The sequence below is a fragment of the Palaemon carinicauda genome, chromosome 35, assembly GCF_036898095.1.
Source record: "Palaemon carinicauda isolate YSFRI2023 chromosome 35, ASM3689809v2, whole genome shotgun sequence".
NCBI lineage: Eukaryota > Metazoa > Arthropoda > Malacostraca > Decapoda > Palaemonidae > Palaemon > Palaemon carinicauda.
The window spans coordinates 67,978,371-67,992,669 of record NC_090759.1 but is presented as its reverse complement, the minus strand read 5'-3'; the positions used below and the strand labels follow the sequence as shown (position 1 = coordinate 67,992,669).

The 14,299-nt window shown below is 34.1% G+C and overlaps 1 protein-coding gene across 3 annotated transcripts in view; it reads right to left on the bottom strand.

Annotated features, from left to right (window-relative positions):
- krz (beta-arrestin protein kurtz) overlaps positions 1-14,299 on the bottom strand; it is a 71,966-nt gene that overhangs the window by 18,133 nt on the left and 39,534 nt on the right. For all 3 annotated transcript variants that reach the window (XM_068359254.1, XM_068359255.1, XM_068359253.1), the window contains exons 10-11: positions 5,485-5,571; positions 2,465-2,617 (exon numbers count right to left, since the gene is read on the bottom strand). In XM_068359254.1, the coding sequence (XP_068215355.1) occupies positions 2,465-2,617; positions 5,485-5,571 (240 nt within the window). The remainder of the gene's footprint in view (positions 1-2,464; positions 2,618-5,484; positions 5,572-14,299) is intronic.

Sequence of the window (14,299 nt, the reverse complement as noted above, 5' to 3'; positions counted from 1 at the left end):
AAACTATCGTAGCCACGTTGACTCAAGATGTTTTCCTTGTAGCGCTTTTCTCTTGAATGCCGAATGATGTGGAAAAGAGGTCTCATATCGTTTAGAAAGTGAAGACACTTTCTAACCAGCCACTTCAGTTTACTTACTAATCAACATAGTTTGGACCTCAATTCAAAAGATGAAATGATCTAGTTGGAGGATTGAGTAGTCACCGCTGTAATACACGATTAAGTTCCGGTCAGACAGCGACAATATTCCTGCTATCACACTGTCTCATACTTCTTGCTTCACCACATCACACTCATCTCTGGAACATCTACACCTTTCTCCTGTCCATCCCGGCAATTTCAGTTCCACAGGTCCCCAGCAATGAAACTTGTCAAAACGACATCTCCATTTGAGAAAATTAATGGTGATTTTAAAATACCACATCTGACCAGCACAAACAGCAACCAATACATCTCGACTATCATCGATGAATGTTACAGCTTTCAATCCAACGATCCTTGCTTTGACATGAACGCTGCTACAGTAATAAAATGTCTTACACACCTGTTCTCGATCTTTGGTGTGCTGGAGTATAGAGTGTACACTCTGATCAAGGCATGGCATTTATATCTGTGGAACTCGAGATGTTCCTCATAAACTTGGGAATCTTAACTATCCATACAACACCATATCACCCACAAGGAAACACAGTGTGAGCAATATAAAAGAATCAAATGGCTCCCTACCATTTTGGCTTCTGAGAGTAGAAAACTGAGAAAGGGACAGTAGGAATCAGTCCTACTAGATTCTCTGCTCTATACAACAAATGTCACCAGACATGAAAAGCTGTTTGGGTATGCTATATGGTTCATGACCGAACCTCCACTACCTTCATGGCCAACTTCATTTAGGACGGTGTTTCCAAGATCCCACTCTCGCTGCTTGAAGTTTGGCTCTCTGGTCTAACAGATTGAACTCATCGAGGCGAATCATCATTTTGCCTATGTTTGACACCATGGCAGCAAGGTTGACAGCATACGAACAGGACCTGGCATAACCAAGTCGTCAGGACTAAACATGAAACCCCCCATAGGTGACAACAGATGACACCGTAACCACAGAAACACACTTGGCCAGCCTTCTGAACTAGGTATGGGCATTGAAGGTTCTCCAAATCCAGAACATGTGCCGTAACGATCCAGCAGACAGAAAGAAAGTTGTGTGCCTCAACCTGTGACTGTTGAATTATTGACATTTATAGGATGCATTTTGTATATGCACCTTTCATAACAAAGGGGAATATGATGACATTGTATGTTTTGTATCTTATATAGTCTTTTTTTTTCTTGCCTAAAATACCATTTTTTTTTTTTTTTGTTCCAGGAACTATTGCGAATTTTACTGAAAAAAGCTGGCTAGTAAAGTGGTAACGAATTTGCCTAACATTCGCATGGTGGCAGATGAATCGAGTTTAAGATATTTACTGGGGAGGCCACTGCTCTGATTGGGCACCACAGTGGGGGGTTTGGGCTTGCCCGACTGACGGAGACGTTCTGGTGAGCATCTATTCTGATGAAACTGGAACTGAAACCCAACACCTTTAACCTTTAATTCTTTGGACATTGTCAGTTGTGTCACTACACCACAAGGCAATGCAGTCACCTCACAGCACAGAGAAAGAAAAATGAAAGGTGAGGTGTGAAATGAGAAGAGCCACCTATTGGTAAAGAGGAAAATATCCAAAGATTAAGCAGACATGGGAAAACTGACCAAACAGCCATAGAAAGGAGACACATATGAGGAAGTAATGTATCAGAACAATACATTAAACCAGGATGAGGAATGTCAACATAGAATTTTAACATTTGATGAAGAAAAATATTTGTAACACCACAAGTACGCATATAATTTTCTTAGAAGATTTACCAAACTAAATCATCTGACCTCTTCAATAAAAGTTGGAAGTGCAAGGTTAAATTTCCTACATATCCATATCAATCTAGAGTTTCCAGTCAGTTAAGCTTGCAGAATTTGAATTAAGATTTACCTACTAAGTAATTATGTAAAGCAGAAATATTGCAAACATTAATGGCTCTAGTATTTTATTTGTTAGAAAGTGAGAAACTTTATTACTGTATTTTCCTCTTCTGAAAATCTCTGCTCCCACAAAAAAATTACAAATTGAAAATTCAGAAAATCTACAGCTATGATGAGCCCAACTTATTCTGTAATGTAAATTGAAATTTGTTAAAGACCATAAATGATGAAACCGATACCTGCTTCTTATTGTTTAAAGTAATATTATAAACAATGAACAAGTCATAGCTTTGCTTTTGCTCTTGAAAATGAAATTCAAAAGCACATCTTAGCAACCATGAACTGGAAAATACTGTAAGGATCTAATAAGCTCTGCTGAATTATTAGTCCTTGGTGAGAGACTGGAAATCCTTCTGACCAAATTAAAGGTAAATATCAAAATACTAACGTGTCCAGTTCAATGAGGTTTGTGTCAACAGGAGGAGCTGTATCAGAATCTTGGGTGGGTGAGGATGTAGCCAATGCTGCTGGCTTGTTGCTCTCCGGTTCTTCTTCTGGTTTGGGATGCATCAAAGTGAAGGGTAGTTCTGCCACCAAGTCACTGCGGAGGATCCAACAAATTCCGAGTTAGTAAAATTCAATAAAAGGCCAAGGGGTTCAAAAAATAAATTTTGTTTCATGAGCACAAATTCCTTCCTTCCTGAGTGAATGAAATAGTTTATTCTTATAAATAAAAACACACAAAGATATATGGAGCTGCATTGATTACTATGTAGTAAAGTACTGCACTGTATTCTTTTACTGAGACCAATGAGTCCCATTTCTAGACCCACTGGCTTTGCTCATATGAAAAGCAAAAACTGGACCAAGGTTAAGTTTAAGAAGTTTGAAAGCTACAGGTGCTAAAAGACCAGAGGAAACGGATGCATTAATCAATTATTATACAGTATTGTATTCAAGATGTTATGCACTTGGAAGGAAATTAAATACTGTACTGTTTCTATTTATACAGTACCTCACATATTCCTTTCTTCAGCAATCCCCTTTCATTGTTATTTAATAAACAGTACAGCTTCGTTTCATGAAAGTCGGCCAAATATATGCTTGTTAAGGTTCAGTTATTACTATATTGAGACGAGTTTGAAGAAGGATAATTTGGAAATTTACTTTGTCTCTTTGAAATTTCTAAGTAAAGGATAGCCAAAGAAAAACAAGATATCAAGATGATATTTTGCTGAATGAAATGCTATGATGATTAATAACTAGATAAGAAAATTAGCTGGGCATCAAACAATTATTTACAAAGAATGCATTTTCAGAAGGAAATGCAGCTCCCACACTAAGCAACATAAACAGCTTCAACGGTTTAAGTCAAACCTGACTTGGTGACTTGGAACTATCTTAATTTGTGAAATATCACTGGTGTAGATAAAAGCCTTTTTGATTTATAGCTTTATTGATTGATTACATACCCATATTCTAAAATACAACATAACTTATATTACTGTAATCTAATTTTCTATCTAACAAATAATCATGACATTTCATTCAGCAAAATATCTCCTTTAGTATCTTTTTCCTTAGACAATCTTTTACTTTAAATCTTCAAAGAGGCAGATAAATTGCCAAATTACCAGTTTTCAAACTCAAGACTTATTACAGTATTGTAATAACTGAAAGTCGAGTAGCATATATTTATGACCAACATTCATATCACAAAGTTGTTTATTAAAAAACAATCAAGTCTGCTGAAAAAAAGAAAGTGTGAGGTATATACATAAAATTTCCTTACAAGTGCACAACATCTTAAATACAGTACTTTACTGTATAGTAATTGCTTTAATGCATATGAATAATAACTTGAATTGCTGATACTGTATTCTGGGAGACAGTGTTGATATAGATACCCTTGTTGGGTTCTATGTGATACGAGTTTGTGCCTTATACAGTATTAATCTTTCAGGAACGTAGAGAGTAGAGGTCCCCTTTTTGTTTTTGTTCCTTTGTTGATGTCGGCTACCCCCCAAAATTGGGGGAAGTGCCTTGGTGTATGTATGTATGATGTATTAATCTTTTAAATGTGAGAAAGATTTTTTCAAATATTAGTTTTAATTATTCAATATCAGCATGATTTTACAAAAATTTGACCTCACTGGTCCCAGTGCCTGGCCTTTGACCTAAATCCAAAGCAACTTATAAAACATTACTAAAGCTAACTCGTTTTTAGTGACTAAATATTAGCCTAGATGTTGTAGGTAAAGAAACATAGGTCATTTATGCCAATCAAGAGAACCTAACTGGATGGCATGATCATTTCCAATGATGAAACCTGAAGAGCTTATGTGAAAGTTCTACACTCTCAGAGGATTACTATATTACATGAGGCTTTTTATAGTTTATATATGACGTATTTGTTTTTGACATTGTTAATAGTTTATATATATTATGACATATCTGTTTTGACGTTGTTACTTTTTTAGAATGATTTATTGTTAATTTGTTCTCTTCATTTATTTATTTCCTTTTTTCCTTTCCTCACTGGGCTATTTTTCCCTATTGGAGCCCCTGGGCTTATAGCATCTTGCTTTTACAACTAGGGTTGTAGTTTGGATAGTAGTAGTAATAATAATAATAATAATAATAATAATAATAATAATAATAATAATAATAATAACAACAAAGTACTGCAGTGTATCAAGAATACTCAAGTCTCTTTCTAGATTTTGACAGGACTTGACCAAGGCAAAATTGAATATACATAAAGTTGAATTTGGATAGCCAATGATGAGAAGTACTGTACAAGGTAGAAACCAATGCAGCTTGGGGCAAAAGAGATGCTGCACAGCTTTTAATAGCTTCTGGAAAGTGCTGCATAAGGCACCTTGTGAAAGGTACCTATACAGAGACTTGCAAAGAAGCTTAAGGACAACAAACGCATATACAAAGTTTAACCCAATAAGTAAGTGAAGGGAGTTAGCAAAGAATACTACCACGAGTCCCGAAAGCCAATTAAATGATGTTAAAAGGGCTAGTTAATAGTTGTAAATAAAGTATAGTACAGTACTACTCAAGCCAAAGAGCACATCCTTTGGGTAACTCCCAGTAGTCATTCTATAAATTTGTGTGTCAAATGAGTGATATTCTATACTGTTTCCTGATGAACATATAAAAATAATTGAAATTGCAAAATATGTCTAGAGTTTCTGATTTCTTCAGCAATCATTAACCAAATGTCCAAGTACAAAATTTACAATTATCTAGAAACTTTTCCATTCAGTATTGTGATTTAAACATTCCACAGGAAGCGTGGTATCAACCATGCAAAAATACAATTTCTAAACTACTTAAATATCTACATCTTGCATTATGATATTTGAATTATGATCATGAAACTAGACGGCCTTATCTATTGGTACCACGCACAATCTTTATACTGAATAAAATACAGAAATTCTGGTAAATACTTACCCAACAAGTGGGCCCAGAATTAATTTAACTTTCACCTTATATTGCACAATGATCCCCAAGTTTTCCTTCTGACAAGAATCTGTAATACTGAAATGAAGGGAAATTTATTAAATGGATTTCTATAATGATACATGAGCACTATGGGGTATATATATATATATATATATATATATATATATATATATATATATATATATATATATATATATATATATATATATGCATGGTATATTATATTATACATACAAATGAGACTATATATCGTATATGGTACTGTATATTGTACACTATATATTAAGTGTGTGTACATACATAATATATATATATTGTAAATATATATTTGTTTATTTGTAGTTATCACAATTAACTAAATAAATGTGAATATGGATAGACCATGCATTGTCTCTAAAAATTTCTTACATATGTAATATCAGCAATGATAAGATATGCAATTTGAAATAAAAAATATGGTATGTCCAGATAGAATTTGAAATTTAATTAACATAATATTATATGTATAAAAGTGCAGTTAATTTTGAGAAATAAAAAAAAAATTCAATCAAGGAATGGCAAGGCTGTCAATTAAGCAGTCTATTGATTCTTTAAAAAAAATTTTAAACATGTCTCAATGAAAAAAAATATTGGTTATAAAAAATCAATTGCTACAATGCACAATGTCAATATAATCATGATTAATATATTCAATGTTGTGTATTACAAAAACAGTGTCACCATAATATCACAATAAATAATAAGAAATTTTCAACAGCTTACCTCAGCAAACTAACTTAAAAGAGTTAATAAATACCTGATTTTAGTTATGTTTAAGACAATAACCACTACTTCCAATTAAAAGTATAAAAAAACTATTGAAATCATGGTACAATACCTGCATCTAGCACAAAAGTTCACTTACTTGGATTACAGCAAAAATCAATCATGGAAAAAGGGAAGCCATGTATGTGCAATGCTGTAATTTCAATACAAAAAGTTTCAGATACCATTTGCATTTTACTGCAGCACGAGGTAAAAATTCATATATCAGGGATGGACATCTGCAAGTCTTATCCTGGTCAGGTTTCTTTTAGCCCCAAGTCATAGGTTTGATGGAGAGGGGCCTGTGGTGCTGATCATAAGTGTATATGGTCAGAGTCTAGGACATTGTTACCGTCCCTTACCTCTGCCATTCATGAGCAACTCTTAAACCTTTAAATATCTCACGAAGCTGATAAACGATCCCTGGTATGTAACCGTTTGTTTGTATAATGAATAATTGAGGATTCTTCTAAAGTTAGAGTTTTATGATATATAGAAGGAAATAAAGTTGGATAATTGGATTCAAAACTTCCTAATGTCGCAGTTGAATCGGCAGAACTTCAAAAGTTCAAAATTGCTGCAAATGTTATGTTGAACAAACTAAACAAATTCTGAGAGAGAAAACAGGACGGAGACTTCCAGGGATTCTGCTGGCAGCAGGAAGTATTCCACAAGATAGGCAAACCTACTTAGTGAAAAATGAGGATGATTCATTTCCTGAACCTCTCTTTCTCACATAGTCATTTTTCATATCCATTTATTAATATTTCTGCTACCAAATCATAAACAATAAGGACTAGTGTTTTGGAAAGTTCCAAATTATGGTCAAAGAAAAAGAATCCCTCATTATAACACCGACAATTGTGCAACGCTAGAAATCTGACGACCTTATGAACGCTAAGAATTGACTTCTAATGATAAAATAAAAAGTTTGAAATATTGTATTGCTATAGCAATAATTAAGAGAAAGTTATCAACACAGTTTCTTGACAAATACATTAATACATTATTATTAATATAATCATTATTATAGTAAATTAGCAACAGAAATTACTGTATAAAAACTGCACAATAATAAAATCATAACATACCGAATCTGCCTTCAAAAAACGAATAAAAATTACCCAGCAAAATCTAATGACAGAACAGTAGCCTGTAAATCCCTATGAACAAGAAAATCTAAATCAGAAGGAGTACGTACTGCTGTAATTACTGTTTAAAAAGCTTAACCATTATACAACTAAAAAAGTCAGCATAAAAAGTTTTGCATGGTACGAAACTCTAGTATTCCAAATTAACAACACATCATAACCTAATAAAAGATGGAATACAAAGCCGCTAACTAGATTCTTTGACAGTTACATGTTTAAATTTAATGATTCATAAAGAATATGTCATCTTTTAATCACAGGTCTGCTAAGTTTTTGTGACTAAGACCAAAGAATTTTACCAAATGCATAAACTCTAATGAAATGGTATGCTTCAATAGGGTGAAATAAATTGTAAAACGAGTACATATCTTTACACCAGAATATGTGTTATAGGTTATGGAAGTCAGATGTTTTCCAACATACAAAATATGATTGATCTATTAACCCTTTTACCCCCAGGCTATTTGGAAATTTCCAATCCTTAACCCCCAGGGGGTTATTTTTTTCCCAGCATATTTTGCAGTATATTTTTTTTAAATTGCTCTAACAGACTTAATTTTTGTCATAGAGAGGTAAGGTTGGTCTCATTCTCTTGGAAAATGCCTGAATTTTCTCAAAAAAAAAAAAAATATCAAAAATATGAAAAAAAGCATTTTAAGCATTTTTTTGCAAGAATGTACCGGTACGTCCATGGGGGTAAAGGGATGGCTTTTGTGAACGTACCAGTACATCCTTTGGGGGTAAAAGGGTTAATCACTTCTTGCACATTGCATTAAAACTAACCCTCAGAAAACAGCAGCCGTGTTTTTATATTTTGGTAAAAAAATGAATATATATACCTATATATTAAAAGAATAACAGTGTTTATGAAATTGCTGTATATGTTATGCATATTTCAATATAGTGTGATTGTTAAGAAATTAATGCACCAATCACAGTTTTAAATAGCTTTAAATTGTCCACAACCTCAAAAAAGCATTACTTACCTACAAAACTTGCTTTGGATATGGTATATCAATTAAGAAATGTACAAAGAACATAACTGACTAAAAACAAAAATCCAAACAAGTACAGTGAAAGCTTTCAATATAGTTTATAGAGCAAGGCACTGAAAATCTTGCATATAAAATGGAACAGGTGCACCAAGCAACTTTTAAAGAGAGCACCAGTGCAGCATCCACCTCAATATACAAATTACAAAGACTATTATTACTAGACAAAATCTTAAAAAAAATATATATCCACTAAATGACTTGTAAAAAAAAAAAAGAATATTTTAAAATAAAATTTTGTTTTTAAATGCTATACAAACCATTGCCTTACTAAGAGCAGTTTATTCACGATAGTAGGATTATGGCTTTCAGTGACACCAAAAGAACAGTTCACAAGAATACATTGTATTTTACTTGAAAACTGGACATGCCACTTCGAAGAAGATATCTAATGACTCAACTTATGTGATCCCATTACTGAATTTAGAGACCTGTTAATTGCACAATGCATTTCATAAATGACTGCCCTCATTTCTGTAAAAATTTATTGAGGGTTCTTGGAGACTTGGAGACTTTGGAGATTATATAAGTCCCACAAAGAAATTCAATCAGAAACCTCAATTTTCTGTACAGTATACATAATCTTTAAGATTTTATAGACGCTGTTACATATTAAACAAGATATATTCTATATCTTTTCACTTAATAAAATTATTTCTTGATCTGTCCGAGTTCTATAGAACAGAGTTTTACGTCTGCAGTCTGGCTCAAGTGTTTTGTAGTCAGGAAATGATAATTGGTGTCAGGACAGAAAACTATTTGGTCAAAAGAAATTTTCCGCAACAAATTCAGCATTTTTCATACAAATAATGCAGATTTGGTAATACTTTATATATACAAAATGCCCACATACACACGCACAATATCCTTTATAATGTAATAAGTGTATAATAGGTATAATAAATACTGGCCCTTTAAAAAAAAAAAAAAGAAAGAAAGAAAGAAAACCGTGTCTTTCAAAACCAGAATACTGATAATTTTAGTGAAGAATATCCACCAAAGAGGATGAGGCCTAATGAGTTTCCTCTTCTAATTAACTACCTATTAAGAATGCTATGTATTATATGGCACTGTGCTGTAAAAGTGATGCACAGGTAATTTCCAGAATGTCTGTACACAACAATACATCAGATAAGTGCAATATCATTGTTGAATACCAACCATTCTAGCCACATGAACAGAATAACATCTGTAATTCAGTAGTACCTTGGGTTGTGAACCACTTTGAATACTGTACGAGCTAATCGGGATATGATTGTACAAATTTGAAATGGATTATCAGTATTGCATTGGTCAGCGAGCAAAAATTTTGCATTGTATGGGCATATTTTGAGGACAAGTACAACCGAGACTAGCAAGAAATCAGTTAGGCGGTGACTATACACCACCCACTTAAGTGTTCACAGGCTTTTTACCTCATCTTCATGCCATTTTAAAGAAATGGCAAAAGCAGTCATCTCTAGATGGGTTCATTATCAACTATGAACATAAGTGTAAAAATTAAGACGACGACCGAGAGTTCGGTAAAGTGTAATTAAAGTGATTCTATTAGTTATTGTGAAAGTCGTTCAAAAGAAAAAAACTCCCAAAATTTTACATGAACTGCTCATGGGGGGAGAGTCTCCTAAGTAGTAACTCCCTCCTCCTCCGCTTCACCTCTTTTTCCCTTCATACCAGCCACGACTATCCTCAAAAGTAAAGTGTGAACTAATTAGTCAATTATATTTATTTTTCATTGTGAATTATTAATCTTTATTAATTTCTGATGCTAGGGAGTGCGAGGGTAGTAACCTCAGCATTCCATGCTTTTATCTTTCTCTGGTATAATTGGAAGGTTTTATCAGAAAAGATATATAAGAAGGACTCTTTTCACCGGGCGCCACAGGTCTCTCCCCAGAAATAGATTTTTCCTTCGTCAAAATCCCTTTTATGGACTTGTGGAACCCACCGCATGAATTACCTTTGTTTCTTACAGGAAAAATGTTTAGAATATGATAATTTTAGATTGTGAGCTCAGTCCCAAAACTAATTAACTCGTAAAACGAGGTACTACTGTATTTATTCTCTGCGTAGGAATTGATAAAACATTCTCATAGCATAGGAATTGATAAAACATTCTCATACAAGATTAAAATATTATGAGACCGTGGAGAGATAAAAGAGGCATTACCTTTTTCAACCATCCTAAGAAAGGTCAATGCAATAGGGTATCCTCACACTTTGGAAAGATGACCTGGCTGATGATATGAAAACTAAACCAGGCTGAGAGGAAGGATCAAGGGAATGCTATAAAAAATAGGAGGACACTCCAAAATCAAACCATTGTTCTCTAGTCTTTAGTGCCATAGCCTCTGTACCATTGTACAGTATTCCACTCTTCCACTCTCCTGGGTTAGAGTTCTCTTGCTTGAGGGTACACTCAGGCACACTATTCTCTATGCATTGTTTACATATGACAGATCTATTTTAACGTTGTTACTCATCTTGAGATATATTGTTATTCATTACTTCTTATAGCCTATGTAGTTTATCTACTTCCTCATTTCCTTTCCTCACTTGGCTATTTTCCCTGTAAGAGCCCTCACGCTTATAGGATCCTGCTTTTCCAACTAGGGTTATAGCTTAGCTAGTAAAAATAATGATAATAATAGACAATGATACAGGAGACACAAATTCTTCAGACACATCAGCTACAATTAATCAAGAAGAGAAGTTACATACACTGCAAGACAACCATTTCAGTCCAGTCACAGGTTAGCATAAATGCTGAACAAAGTATTCTCAAAATTTTAATGATTTAAAAAGGTAATACAAATGAAAATTTTACCCGCAAAAAGGACACCATTTGAAGAATAGTCACATCAGCATAACTCCCACACTATCTTAAGTTTTTCAAAGTCTTTTGCCAAAATGTCTTTTCTGGGCTCAACCTGTGCCGCTCCATGAAATGCTCCTTTTAGCATCATTTGTAGGTATATAACTGCTATATTCACTGGGCGGCACAGGTCTCTCGCCAAGAAATATATTTTTCCTTCGTCAAAATCCCTTAATAGGTTTGCTGAAGGCGACCATCTGTTCCCGTTTGCAATTTTGGTTTTTGTAAAGGCCTTGACGCATGTGATGCCCTTCTTACAATCTCCAATGCTGTACAGAAATCCCTTGATTGTGGTCAGGAAGTCAGTATGATTGGCCTTGATTTTAGTGTTGCCTTTGAGGATGTTAATCATGAGTTCCTTGTTTTTAAACTCAAACAGTTGGGAGTGGGTGGGTCGTTTCTGAGCATTATTATTGAATTTTTAAGAAATAGATCTCAAAGAGTTGTTTTTAATGGGCGCCAAAGTGAGTGTAGGAATGTGATATCTGGTGTTCCACAGGGTAGAGTCCTTGGCCCATTACTTTCATACTATATACACACGACATGTTGCATATGCAGATGATGCTACTCTCTTTGCATCAATTTCATCTCCTAAATGTAGATTTGGGGTTACTGAATCCCTTAATAGAGATCTATCTAAAATTAGTGCATGGTGCAAATTATGGGGTATGAAGTTGAATCCTAACAAAAATCAAAGTATGATTGTAAGCAGGTCACGGACAATGGCTCCTCAACATCCGGATCTCAGCATTGATAATGTTTCTTTAACTTTGTATGACTAAAATTTTAGGTGTGATTCTCGAAAGCAAATTTACTTTTGAGAAACACATTAGGTCTGTGTCTTTCTTAATTGCACAAAAAATTGGCTTATTGAGAAAGTCTTTTAAGATTTTTGGTTATCAATTTATTCTGAAGAAGTGTTTTAATTCTTTCATTCTACCTTGTTTTAAGTATTGTTCTCCTGTCTGGTCTTCAGGTGCTGATTCTCATCTTAATTTGTTGGACAGGAACTTATGGTCTATAAAGGCATGCAGTTAATTTTAATGGCCAGGCCTTCCTCATCATGAGGTTCAATACTACACAGTATTCTAGAAGTTTTATTCCAGCTGTGACCAAGTTGTGGAATGATCTTCCTAATCAGGTAGTTGAATCAGTAGAACTTCAAAAGATCAAACTTGCAGCAAATGTTTTTATATTGAACAGGCTGTCATAAGTCTTTTTTATATTCTATATGAGTGATCTGTTTTGATTTTGTTAATGTTTTTTTAAATATTTTATTTTAATTTTTCATTACTTCTTATATCGTTTATTTATTTCCTTGTCTCCTTTCCTTTCTAGGCTATTTTTCCCTGTTGAAGCCCTTGGGCTTATAGCATCTTGCTTTCCAACTAGGGTTTTAGCTTGGCTGGTAGTAATAATAATAATAATAATAATAGTAATAATAAGTAAAGATATTCTAACTACAGATCAAAGACAGGTGTATGGTGTAACCTAACTGTAATAGGAACTGGAACAGAAAAAAATCAAATATTCCAATACTGTATTTCCAAAGCATTAAAGAAATACACAAATTTATTCTAATTTGGTCTGGATTATGATGACCACAAAACAAATATGGAAACCAATTATAGCTAAAGATTAGACAAAAATAACAGCAGGATATGTTGATCAAATAATTCTAATATTAAGTAAAGTGAATTTCTAATTTATGCAGACGTGTGTTCCTTTTCATAGTGTTATTTGCTCCTAGACCTAGCGAAACAATCTCAATGGTGACGCTATCCACCAACATGCACGAATGCAGGCATACCAACATAACCTACTCCTTGATGAAACGCTAACACTGATATCATAGGATAACATAAAATTAATGCTAGATGAAAGCATAAAGACGGTGTACTATATAAATGTAAGGAAAAAACTCCTAAAAGTTTGAACGAATATTAATGACGGACGAACTAACGAGAAAAAGGGCAGAGCCGAACCATGAACGGTAAGAACGGGGACGCCGTTCATATATAAACACTTCTCAATTAATAAAAACAGAGGTTACACTGCCCAATCTCGCTAAAACTCATGGATAAAGTACTTAACTTCGATGGGGTATCTTGGGAATCGGCCATCGAGAGAAAGTTGATGATAAATCCAAAGGTAAACACGATAAAAAACAGGTTGGACTTAATCGCAATAGGTGCTAGAAAGGAGTGATGGGCAAGCGTGGGTAGAGTTAGTAGTACTGATCTGCGAGGCAGGGGAGGTTGAACTGCACCTCACTATTGAGGGATTTCGAAGAGGAGAAGTCTAAATGGTACGAGACCTCTGGTATTTCGCCCCAGTCTATACCGACACCATTAGGTGAGCGAGCTAGTTCAACCTAGCATTCCTATACATTTTTTCTCTGGTAATATTAGCAGTTATATTCCTTAGAAACGGTGCTTTAGGAGCATTTCACTGGGCGGCACAGGGATTGAGCCCAGAAATAGATTTTTCCTTCGTCAAAATCCCTTTTGTAAACTGTACAGTCAGGGTTTACCTAGTCCACTGAATGTTCAGCCAAAGGATATTTTGCTTAACTTAGCGTCAAAAGAAGTTGGACAATTAGATGAGAGGGGACCAGAAGAATGTTGCAAACATCCTTTGAATACAGACAGATGTGCATGGCACACTGTAAGTGATATCCTTATGGAGTATTTAAAATCTCTTTACTGAAGGATTCTTTTGGTCAGAGATGATAATTTTTTGAAATATCACATGAGGTTGGGCTCAAGATAAATAAAAGAAAGAGAGATGATGAGAACAAAATATGCAATGGAAGAAGAAATATCACTGGAAGGGGAAAGGATTAATGAGGTAGAATCTTTAAGTATTTACGAATTATGATCTCCAATACAGGGTTATTAGTTGAAGTTTAGTGAAAGATT